A 12129-nucleotide genomic window follows, 5' to 3' on the forward strand; every position below is an offset into this window, starting at 1 on the left:
CATTTATGATGTAACCTCTGTGCTGAAGTTGAGCTCAACCTCGTTTTTTTTCAGCAAAGCATTGGCAAAATATAATGTAGATACAGTTTTTGCACTGCTACTGATAATACTACTACTAATAATAAGAACAATAATAATAATAATAATTGAAACTCAGATTGTACATATTTTGATTATTTTGATCTGGTACAGATCAGTTTATTTGAAAATGGTACTATCATTGGATGAATACGGAAAGATTTCTGCACCGGACTCACTGCCATTGTTTCACTGTTACAACAGCATTGATCCCTTCATGGACGCTTATGGAGTCTTATTAAACCCCGTTATTCTGTAAAAGGTTAGTAGCAAACAGCATTGCGTTATTAAGAAATTAAATATGTTAATTATTTCACTAAATATGCTGTTCTTAAACTCATCTATAAATGTTCAGTCTCCTTAGATGCTCAGTGACCTGGAGGCTCCTCCACATTGAACACGAGAGAACTGTCAGGCGTCCTTATCTAAAAGATAATTCTGAAAATCTGCTTATTCAGTTTGAGGGATTTTTTTCATCAAATGAGTTTGTGTTACGTTTTTAGTCCCTGTGATATTGTTAAATTTGTGGGGGGGGGGTCAAAATGTATATCGTGCTTTTTACATATTGAACAAGCCCATGTGGTTTGGTTATAAATGATTTGACATGTAGCTAAATTTGACATATTCACGTTCATGCATATTGAGTGAATGGACAACAAAAATCAAGAAAAATAGGGCTGAAAAGGCATCTAACTTATCACTTAATTGAAACCACAGAACAACTGGTTTAACATTAAATAGTGCTTTATTTTTTTACATTTACAAATAATTATATGTATATAGACATACTGGGGCGTTTTCAGATTTTCATGTCAAAATAACAGTTTGAAGAAATTAATAAGGATATGTATCAAAACACAGGAATAATAAAAATAATAGCAATAATGCCATCAGTCAAATTTATCTACAACTTTGTCGAATGCGTGAGATCTTTATTTGAAATGAGTTAAAAATCAAACTACATTTATATTATCATATGTGCATTACTTACACAATGTTAATATTTATTTTTTAAATGTCACAATTATCATCAGTACATGGTTATGGTGACACCATTACAATATAGGGTATTAAAAAGCACAGTATAAAGCTCATTTATACATTAGGACTGAATTATAATATAGCAGTTACCTTAAAATTGTACCAAAGAAAAGTATTAGAGAAGTATTCACCACTAGCGATAGCATAACAAGACAACGCAGTCAATTTTATTCCTTGAGTTTTTCATTTGGGTACCAAGATAATCCTAGTTTTTCATTAATAAACAAAAATAATACTACAGTTAATATTGTGCCTCGATTTTCTGGCGTCTGAAAAGCATTGTCTTACAAGCATGATGAAAGTAAAGCTGGAAGAGACTTTACATTAGAAATGGGCATAAACCAAGCTAAACATAAACCCTGGAAACAGTTTTTCCCTCTGTCGGGGGCTGCTGTCGGATGTTTCAGATGTGAGGACTCATGGAACTTCAGTTTCCAGCGATGGACCTAGTGAGCATCCTTCCGTTTATTTTCTGTGGACGAGTTCGTCATATGTATCTCTCTGGCCAGCTCTCCTCAGAGGCTGTTGCAGAAAAGGTGTCAGTTGTTGTTTTCGTTATTAGTGGTATTTTCACATTTACGACGGGTGTTCGTGTTTCAGCTTACCTGGTAGTGGTCATTGGACGGTCCTCTGCTTTCAGAAACAAGATGCTGTCTGTCAGAGCCTGAGGACACATGAATTATTATTCACCAAGCTCATCTGCTGATGGCAATTTGAGTTAACAGTAAAGCTATTATTAATAATAATGTTTTTAGGGTATTTGTGTGCATTATTTAAATGACTATAGTTTTTAACTCTTAGTGATTTGATTCGGAGTAATTCTGAATTGTAGCTGGAGCTCTATTCTCCTCTACCAGTGACCAATATGACACTCAAATGCTAATTGTGCCCAATGGGGCGAACTAATTAAAATAATAGCACAACATTCTTAACCAGTGACTAAAGACCAATCCTGCAGGGTGTTTAAAAATATACTACATCTGTTATTTAGAACCAATGTTTTCCACGGTAAAAGACAGATAGACAGTCTTTACTTTTACTCTTTCTGTTAGAGACAACGGGGCCGGTTCGAGTCTGAGAGGCGAGGAGATAGACACCCACTCCAATCACAATGGTGGCCACCACATTTCCTATGACCATGCCCACTATAGACATTATGTCAAGCTCTACACAGTTGTCACAGCCTGCGAACACACACAAACAATAATTACATTTATTCACAGGTATCCTGACAATTTGACATTTTTATCAGATTCAGTTCTGTCAGGAACCTTTAAGTATTACTGTAGGCTACTTACTTTACATTATTATAAAGAATGAAGCCAAGTAAAACAAGTACAAAAGAGTATGCATACTAGGCACAATAAAATGGAAAACTGAAGTTTTTTTCATCACATTTCACAAATACAACTTACTGCGAAACTTCACATAGATTTTCAGTTTCTCTGTCTCAGACTTTTTGCATGTGTACTCCATGGTGTTGTTGTCTCTTTTTTCCATTGCTATTTCTTTTGGTTCGTAACTGTCAGGACAAATCACTTTAATTCCCTCAGCGAGCTCGTTCACTGTTATGTCTGGTGTGGAAAAAATAAATAAATAAAATTGAACACCTCAAACTTGCATGTACTTTAAACGTTTTAACGTTTAACTGTTACTTGTACATTACCACATAGTTCATATATTTTCACACACATCTATAATGTTACATAGTCACATGAAAAAAGTAGTCTTCTTACCGGGTTTTTCACAGCTGACAAACACTGCAAGAAATTCTGAGAAAAATATTTTTAAAAATTGTAAAAATAAAACCAACATGTACCTCTGTAACATTCAAAGTTGAAATTAAAACCCTGTCACTGAATTATGATTCCTACAATGATTTTCTTTTAATGTCAGTGAGGGGTAAAATGGTGTGGCAGGCCTACCTGTGAAGGTCCAAAGCAGCAGCAAACAGGAGGCCAAAGCAAAGCGATTCTTCATTGTTCCTGTGAGTTCTGCTGCTGATAGAAGGAAACAGTTCAGTTCCCTGCAAGTAAGAGCGAGCGAACTACAGAGCAACAGGAAGTACGCCATTTTCTACTCCATGTCAACCATTTATTGGACTTACAGAGACAGATAATAGATGATGAAATACAACATTTAGGGTGCTATTCAGAGGAAATCGTTTTAGTTGGCCAACAAACTCTGAAACCAGGTTTAATTTGTTTTATTCCTAGAATTCAAGCTTTACACATTATTAACTCTAAATTAAAATAACAATATCAACACTCAATATCAACACAACACAATATCAACTTTTAAATAAAAGCACTGACCACAAAATGAAGAACTGTGGGTCTCAGCCACCGAGCATCCAGTCTCTGTCTGTCAGAGTGTCTCAGTCTCTCTGTGCATGTGCATGAAACGGAAGTGAATGTGATTGGTTTATCTTCTGTCTCAGCAGGCTTTGTTGATTCCTACATCTGGAGGAGCCTGACTGTGACTTTGACATGTTCAGATGCACTTAGCTAATAATGTTTATTACACTCTCACCAACACAAGCAACATTTTAAGTTGCAGTCGAGTATTTTGAACTTGTCACAACAAAAATCAGTTTGTGCAGTTTCAACACTAAAGCCTCACTGAACTGTTCACTCATTTCCTGTTTGATCACTAAACTTCATGTTTGTTGTATATGTAATAAGATTAAAATGTTGTGGGTATCGAAACTCCTTTTTTCCCCTACCCACGTGATTTTTTGTCATGGCAGCTTTCACATCTTACAAAAAACACAAACAACAACCGGAGAAGAAAATTCCGCCTTATGGGAATGACTGATCAGCCTGTTGACAGTAATTGCTGCTTGGTGTATGCTTGCTCTGGGATATGTTCGTGCCGGTGGTGGTGAGCAGCTCTATCTGGTAAAACGAAGGCACAAACACAAGCGTGTGTGTTCAGATGAATATTTTAATTCCCCCGTGTGTTGTGAATGTTTTCTTTTCCCACTATGTGTGTGACAGACTGCATTTACTGTACAGAGCAGAAGAAAAACAGAGAGAAAGCAAATAGATGCTCCCACAACACAACTCGACTTCCTGTTTGATGAAAAGCCACAGGAACCTGTGACCCAGAGGTAACACCTGGCACACACACACACGGTTAAACCTAAAGAGCTAGATTATTCTTCTCCTGCACCTGCTACAGCTATAGAATACCCAATTACGTTTCCCCCAAATGCAACAGTGCCTTCTCCATCACACAAGACTTATTGCTAGAACAATGCCAACAACACACGACTCTCATCGTAAACCGCTCTGCAGCGCCCCCTGGTGAGTATTGATTGCAACCACAGCATTTTCCAGCTTTTGCCTCCACAGTCTCCATATTATCTTTATTAGACATCTTCTTTTATACACATATACATATGCATACAAATATACAGTACATTGCATCTTAACATTTCCATGACCAAATACATATTCTATAATTATGCACCATTTTATTCAGGTATCAGTGTTAGCATAGAACATTTAATGCATTCCAGTAATGCAACACAGAGGAGGGACATTATGAGCATGTTTACAGGAGATCATGTCGAAACAAACTGTAGGATGAGCGCTTCATTTGCAGTTCATACTGTTGAGACAACATGTCAGCAGTGTAAATACCGAGCACTTGGTAACAAACACACAGACAGTTTCCTTGTGTGGTTATGAAACTTGTGATCATGTCGATGCGATCAGCAGAATGGTGTTAAACTCCACCAACAAGATCCTGGATCCTGTTTGTGTCAGTCCAGCCTGAGTTGTTGGTTGAGTGGCAGTTGCTCTGGGTTTCCTTCGGGATGGCTGGACTGTTTTTAAGTAGCATGCATGTACAGTATGTGTGTTACATTCAGGGACGTCAGAGCCAGATCTCCTCGCTGCTTGTGCTGTTCACCTTATAGATGTAGCCCACCATTGGATATCTGGCAAAACCTGGAAACATTAGGGGGGAAAGGAAGAACGCTAATGTTCCTTGATACAAAAAACTTATGTTAAAGTATTTTAAAAAGTGGAGAAAAAACTCAACAGGATCAGGAGTATTTCCCTGACCTCTGGCAGCATAGGCTAAAGATAGATCTTCCTCCTCCTCTTCCTCTTTCTTCTCCTCTCCCACACTGTTCTGCTGGGCGGCCTCTCGGGCTACAAAAAGTGATACAGGAAAGATGGAGGATGCAGTAGTATGTAAGATGTTATCCTTTTTTTTGGTGGGGAAGCTGTGGTGAGATTTTTAAAATCAAGTTAAAGTGTATTCACATTACAGTAACATTACAGTAACATTTGGGATAGGCTCCAGGAAGTGGTTAGAAGGATGGATAGAAACTGATACAAGTGTCACACCCAGCTAGATACTTGCTGTAGCTAACAGGCTAAACGGAATCAGAAATACAAGTAAAATGGCTAAAATGCTAAAACATTCCATTGAAGCTTACAAATTAACACACTATCAACTATTTATTTAACCTATTAAAAGCAGTCTGTAAAAACCAAACATGTAACAATGCATTTCTTGGAGGGGGCTGATGTGCTGCAGTACTTCCTAAACAATCACAGTGTATGCTAAGCTAAATTTATGTTAAGCTAAGCTAGGTTTAGCTACCACACGACATAAATAATAAATAATAAAATAAAATAATCAAAATAACTTGCCAAACCGAAAAATAACTTACAAAGAATTCAATTAAATTTGCATCTCTGTGTGTGTGCGTGTGTGTGCGCACTCTAGATAAAAACAAAACAAAAAAAGTTAAGACAGATAAGTCTAGGTAAAGATATTGATTCACTAACGTTTTTCTTGACCTTCTGTTTGCTTTACTGACAGATAAGCAGGTGATTGTTCTGGCGAAGAACCAGACTGACTGGAAACCCAGAGAAACAGGTTTCAATAGACACATCTCAGAAGTAAAGTCTGGTTGTAATCCTTTCTCTAACTGTGAGCAAAAAAGAGAACACATTTTACACCAAGATTGTCAGATAACGTTGTCCTGCTTCTTCCGTCAAAAGGTTTTTGCACCTGATTATCGGACACTCAAAGATATAAGTGAGTGATTTATTGTTAAAGTGTTTGTACGGTCAGATTCTGTGCTGCGGTTAAACTGTGGTAAATGTACCTTTCTTTAAAGTGCTGAGGTCGTTGAGCTGCATGTTTGAAGGCAGGGACATGTTCTCTCTGGGGATGAGGGTCTTATCAGTTTTATCCGGCTTCAGATTGGCTGACTCGCTGTGTGGAAGATATCAAACTTGGATTAGAGATGGTATTGATCTGTAGGATGCACATAAAGTATTCTTAAGAGCAGAGAAATGCTTTCAGCAGTGTTTTCAGTCCGCTAATGCGCTGAGGTGGAAATTATTAAGGGAGATGTGAAATATGGATGTGCTGGAATACAGAGATGGTGTCGGTGTGGTGTCAATCAAACGTTGAAGATTTAGAAAGAATAATGGCAATGACTGCTGAGATTTCCACTTTATTTGTGCTGTAACATCACAAGTCTGCCCTCCTTGCTTACCTCTTCTTGGTCATCACAATCTCCACTGTATCCTCTGTAACATCAAACGGGGATGTGTGTTAGTCTGCTGAAGAATACCTTAAGAATACATGCTGCAATCAAATTTTCCAGCTTGTTTCTTCACTGCATGCATGCACACTTGAGTCTCACCAATAGACTTGCTCTTGTTTTTTTGCATGAGGCAGAGAACTATCAGGCTGAGGATGAGCAGAGCCATAAAGGCCATGGCTCCTCCGGTCACGATTCCCAGCATGGGCACCTCCACACGAGACTGCAGGAACTCTGGAGACAGAAAGTGGAGAGTTTAAAGGAATAATTCCACATGTTGGGGGTTTTTTTTCACTTTTTCTTTTAGTGATCTCATAATTGCATGGTAAACAGTAAACTAAGGCCAAGAGATGTGCTGTAGAGGTCCCGATGACTGTATTATCATCACATGTAGTTTCTGAAGTCATGGTAGATTTGTCTCACCTGCCAGTGTGAGGTTGCTTTGCGCCGTTCCCACGCTGTTGCTGGCATTCAGCGAGACATTTCCTGATAGACTGCTGAGCGTGACTCTCAGCGTGTGATTGGTCAGCCAGGGGTAGCTTCGTGAGTCCAGAATGAGGAAGTCAGAGGTATTGGCCACCAACTGGCCGGACTGGTCAACAAAGGTGATCGTGGCAGGTGGATTTGACCGCACCAAGGCGAAGAGGACCAGGGAGAGTCCGGGGTCTGAGGTTTCACTATAGTGGGCATTCACCCTGAGGATTTCTGGCTGGACTGAGACACAGAGAAAGAGAAATTCAGCATTTCGTCAAATGCATCAGGTGAAGACACATGGGCCCACATACTCACACTGTACATTGAGCGTGACCGTGGCGTTGTAGCTCTCGCCTGTCCTGGGGTTTGATGCGACACACACCAGTTCCCTGTCCCACTTTCTGGCCCTCAAAGAGAAGGTGCTGTTGTGATTGGACCCCGGTCTCATCACCTCAGAATCCTCTTGTGATGTCATGACTAGACGGCCACGGTTTGGCGATGGATCTCTCTGCTGCTCGCCGTTCAAATACCAGGTCAGCATGGGAGGGGCGTGGGGGTCCCAGCCATCTGAATGGCAGTTGAACCGGTGTGTCACATTCTCCTGCAGCGTCACACCTCCCCCGTGCCATCCGTCAATTTTAGGAATGGGCTCAATTGCACCTATAGGTACAAGAGTAGCACTAATATATTATGGTTCATTCATCCATCCAACCATCCATCCTCGTCACATGACTCCATGTGAAAGAACTTTGCAGGCTGGTAGATTCAAACACAAAATCTTCTTGCTGTGAGGCAACAGTGCTAACCACCAATGATTGTGCTGCCGGTCTAATTTTATTTATTTATTTATTTTCATCATCGTCATCTTGGTCTTTTGAAACCACGTGATCAAATATGATATCCCAGTTATAGCTTCCATCTTTTATATAAAGTCTGTATATCAATGACACCTGTCAGCTATGACTAAACTGGAGTCAAGATCATAATTAGTACGACAGATATAATCAGGACTGAAGCTGCCATGTTTCTTACCTGTCCAGGACAGGGCCAGTGTGTGAAGGAACACGACGGCCGAGCCCGACGTCCACCTTCCCAGACACACACACTCCATAATGGCCCAACAGAGCACTACACACACTCGCACATCTACCTGCAGAGACAAGAAATCACATATATTTTTTAAATCAAGAACTTGCTGCGCATTGTTATTAATGCGAAACATAATATGGTAGCACAGTGCTGAAAGATCATCCCAAATGAATCGCAACCTCCATCTATGCAGATCAGTTTGGTTCTACAAGAGCAAATGAGGCCAGTTCAAGAAAAGGCAGGGATATGGTTTTTGTGATGCAAATTCAACATTTGAATAAGGCAGATGTTCTCACTCATCAACTCCACTGTCACTGGAATCAAGCTGTTACATTGTTCACAGCTGGATTTCTCACACGTAGAACACAACACAGTTCTCACTTTCGGCTAGAGCGACAGAGTTCAGGAGGCAGGAGATATGATGCCCCCTCTAGTGCACAAATCCACTTTTTTACTTTTTTACACCGGATCAGTCCAACCTCACCTGGACCGTGTACCAGTGAGCATAGGTTTATAGTTTAATATACTGTTGTTCTAAGCCTGACATTTTCATTCTCATGTGAATGAGAATAAATAAATTTATTTTTTTAAAACAGCTTTAAGGAAAAACTCCAGTAAATATGTATGAAAATTGTAGGTAGCCTTTTGTGCCTCTAGAGGGAGCTGTCAGAAGTCTGATTATTGCCTCCAGCAGTGTCTCTCCAGTCTGTGGCCCTGCTCCTTGTCTCTTCTTAAGACTAACAGCTCAAGGATTCAGTAGGACCTACAAGAATACCACCCAGCTCTTGATGGTCAAATTGCATTGTGGGTAAGGTGGGCAACATGTTGTGCAAAGCTTCACTGTAGGTTTAATATATATGTATATATAAAGCAGTTGACGGGAAACTTTGAATGCAATGCAGTCTCTACACAGGCACTGACAGGCCCATCATTCTTTAGTATCTTGTCAAATATAGGGTATGTACCATGTACCCCATCACTACAATGCAAAACACTGACAGGCGGCTGGGATCAGTACACGCAATAGCAGAGAAGGAGGAATATCTAGTGTTTGCTTTCCTGCTGTATAGGTCATGTGATCTGTGGGAGAAACCTGGAGGAGAGCAGGAACTGAGGCACCTAAGAAACACACACACAATCCAACATGTATGAGGACAACCAAGAAAATTCTTAGCTGGGCTCATATATGCGCAAGATAGCATCGTACAGATGTTTGCAGCCAGGTGGAAGAGATGCTTTGCACTGACAAGCGTAGGAATCTGATCGCCAGCAAGATGCTATATATTACAGTGCAGGTCTACACACATGCACACACACATTATGCACTCTCTTAGGCTGCATGCAGTGCAGCTGTGTGCGCTTAAATACACAGCAAAAGTCCTCTATAACACACAGTATTACCTCAGCCCTTTCTGCAGATGCTGCTGCGATTCAGCCTGCTGGAGCTCCATGGCAGCAGAGGAGGAGGAGAGGAAAGGATGGCGATGACAGCGGAGAGATGAGAGGCAGCCCTCCCTGACTCAGTTGCTTTCCCATCTGCGTGCACTCATACACTTACACACATACACGCACACACACACACACACACACACACAGGGATCTCTGCAGGATACGGCAACCTCCAGTAGCAGCTTTCACTAGCTGGCAAAGGCTGGCTGACGCAGGCAGTCACAGTGTCGCCACTCGGAGGAGAGGAGAGCAGAAGGGAGGGGAGGGTGGGAGAATAGGAGAAAGAAGAATGATGTAGAGAGAGAAGCGTAGTAAGGAAGAAGAGAGCGGGCACAGAGTCATGAGGGAAGAAAGAGAAAGTGATGGTATGGGGGAGGAGACAAGGATGCAGCGTCGAGTAAAGCCAGAAAACTGTCAGTTCCTAGGGATTAACACATCATTTCCTGTCATCCATCACCCAGTTCCATCATTAGGCATGTTAAAGTGAACCCATGTTCTACAAACACAGACACATGACAAGTCAGCGCTCGGATACCACTGACTGAAAAGCCTCTGCAGTGCAGCTGCACAGATCAGAGCAGCAGCATGCAGAGCACTGCAGCCAGAAGGCAGACAAAAGAAACAAGCTCATACAGTAGGGGGCTATGTTTCCATTGTGTCATCAACCTGTGACTTATAATGAGAACTTATTCATCTTAAGGGTACAGCAGCCTAATTCTCAGTAAAGAAGTCACTGATTTAATTGTGCAGCTGTTATTCATTCAGTGGAAACGCCTCTCTGTGTGCTCTTTTCTCCAGTTCAGTCATCTGTGTGATTGCATAGTAGAGGGTTAGGAAACATTTAGAGGTTAGGAAACATTTAGAGTTTAGGACTATCGTGGCTCAAGAGTTGGGTGTTTGTCTTGTAATCAGAAGGTTCCCGGCTCAGACAGCCTCGGTCATTGTGTCCTTGGCCAAGACGCTTCACCTACCGCCTACTGGTGATGGCCAGACGGGCCGATGGCGCAATATGGCAGCCTCGCTTCTGTCAGTCTGCCCCAGGGCAGCTGTGGCTACAACTTTAGTTTGCTTCCACCAGTGTGTGAATGTGAATGAATAGTGGTATTGTAAAGGGGTTTGGGGGGTCCTGAAAAGCACTATATAAATGCAATCCATTATTATTATTATTAATATAAACAGAACGTTTCAGTGTGTACAGACAGCTGTGTAAACCGTGTCAACACACTTCTACACTCACCCAGCTGACAAGACTGCTTAGTGAAACGCACCATTCACCTGGACGCCATTAATAAAAGGAATGTGCTCGGTTACTTCACAAGCATAATCAAACAGACACACCTACAACAAGTCTGATCTGCATTACCTGTCAAAGTGACGATTTTTGCGCTTTGTCTTATGTATTTGCTTCTCTCTTGAAACCTGTAGGTTTCTGTTTATTTCCAGGCTGCAGTGATATGACATCATTAGCAATTTCCAAGACTTCAAATGAGCCGTTGTCAAACTGAAGGCAGGATGTCTTATTGCACATATTTCAGTATTGGAATAACTTGAAGATCTTATAGTGTCATCACTCAAATATCTAATCCTGTTTGCTTTAGTTATTATTCAGGTAATTAGTTCTTGAGCTGACAATTTGATTGGCATTCTCGTTTGGTAAACTGGCATTTGATGTAGTCCGTAAAGACAGCTGTTTAAAAATAAATGCTGAGGACTTACAAGTCAGTTCCATGGACTTCTGCAAGATTCCATCCAACCATTGATTCTCTGACGCTTATCTAGGTTTGGATCATGGGGGTAGAAGTCTGAGCAGAGAAGCCCACACTTTCCTCACCCCAGCCATCTCATCCAGCTGGAATAACAAGCCAAGCCAGTTGAGAGATATAATCTCTCCAGTCCTGGGTCTGGGGCCTCCTCTCAGTAAGATATGCCCAGAATGCCTCACCTAGGAGGCATCCATGAGATATATTAGTGGAGTTCGATGTGGAAGAACATCAACTCTATTCTGAGTCCCTCTTGAATGACTCTAAGCTGAAACCCCGGCCACTCTTCGAAGGAAATTAATTTCTGCTGCTTGTATCTGCAAACTCACCCAGAGCTCATGACCATAGGTGATGACAGGAACGTAGACCGACTGGTATTTTGACAGTTTTGTTTTTATGCTCAGCTCTCGTTTCAATATAACATATCAGTTCAGCATCCACATTATTGCGGACGCCGCCCCTATCAGTCTGTCAAAGCAACTCCCCCCCCCCCCCATTATACCCTGAGGGACCTAGTCAAATAACTTGTCCAGGTCCACAGAAACACATGTAGACTTGCTGGACAAACTCCCACACACCCTCAAATATTCTTGAGAGGATAAAGAACTGGTCCGGTGTTCCAAGACCAACCCAGGGGCCCTGCCACTGTGCAGTAACCACATC

The 12129-nt window shown here is 41.2% G+C and overlaps 2 protein-coding genes across 5 annotated transcripts; both read right to left on the reverse strand.

The window, feature by feature from the left end:
* Positions 1–804: 804 nt before the first annotated feature.
* Positions 805–3526, reverse strand: LOC309687382 (T-cell surface glycoprotein CD3 gamma chain). Of its 4 annotated transcripts, none has more exons than XM_082502306.1 (7): positions 3435–3526; positions 3045–3116; positions 2856–2879; positions 2535–2693; positions 2154–2303; positions 1725–1783; positions 805–1641 (listed from the first exon to the last, which is right to left on the reverse strand). In XM_082502306.1, exons 2-7 carry the CDS (start codon positions 3097–3099, stop codon positions 1585–1587), a joined length of 504 nt encoding a protein of 167 aa, XP_082358432.1. In that variant the 5' UTR covers positions 3100–3116; positions 3435–3526; the 3' UTR covers positions 805–1584. The 4 variants fall into 4 exon arrangements, with proteins under 4 accessions (XP_082358432.1, XP_082358430.1, XP_082358433.1 ...); XM_082502304.1 differs by having other exon boundaries at positions 2856–2891; XM_082502307.1 differs by having other exon boundaries at positions 3045–3119; positions 3435–3518.
* A 926-nt stretch (positions 3527–4452) lies between these two features.
* On the reverse strand, positions 4453–10011 carry tmem25 (transmembrane protein 25). Its single transcript, XM_082503861.1, has 9 exons — positions 9659–10011; positions 8201–8318; positions 7484–7828; positions 7118–7408; positions 6797–6928; positions 6647–6680; positions 6251–6360; positions 5193–5282; positions 4453–5075 (listed from the first exon to the last, which is right to left on the reverse strand). Exons 2-9 carry the CDS (start codon positions 8277–8279, stop codon positions 5002–5004), a joined length of 1155 nt encoding a protein of 384 aa, XP_082359987.1. The 5' UTR covers positions 8280–8318; positions 9659–10011; the 3' UTR covers positions 4453–5001.
* Positions 10012–12129: the final 2118 nt, after the last annotated feature.

The sequence above is a fragment of the Aulonocara stuartgranti genome (assembly GCF_965226115.1).
Source record: "Aulonocara stuartgranti genome assembly, chromosome: 14".
In the NCBI taxonomy this organism is placed as follows: Eukaryota; Metazoa; Chordata; class Actinopteri; order Cichliformes; family Cichlidae; genus Aulonocara; species Aulonocara stuartgranti.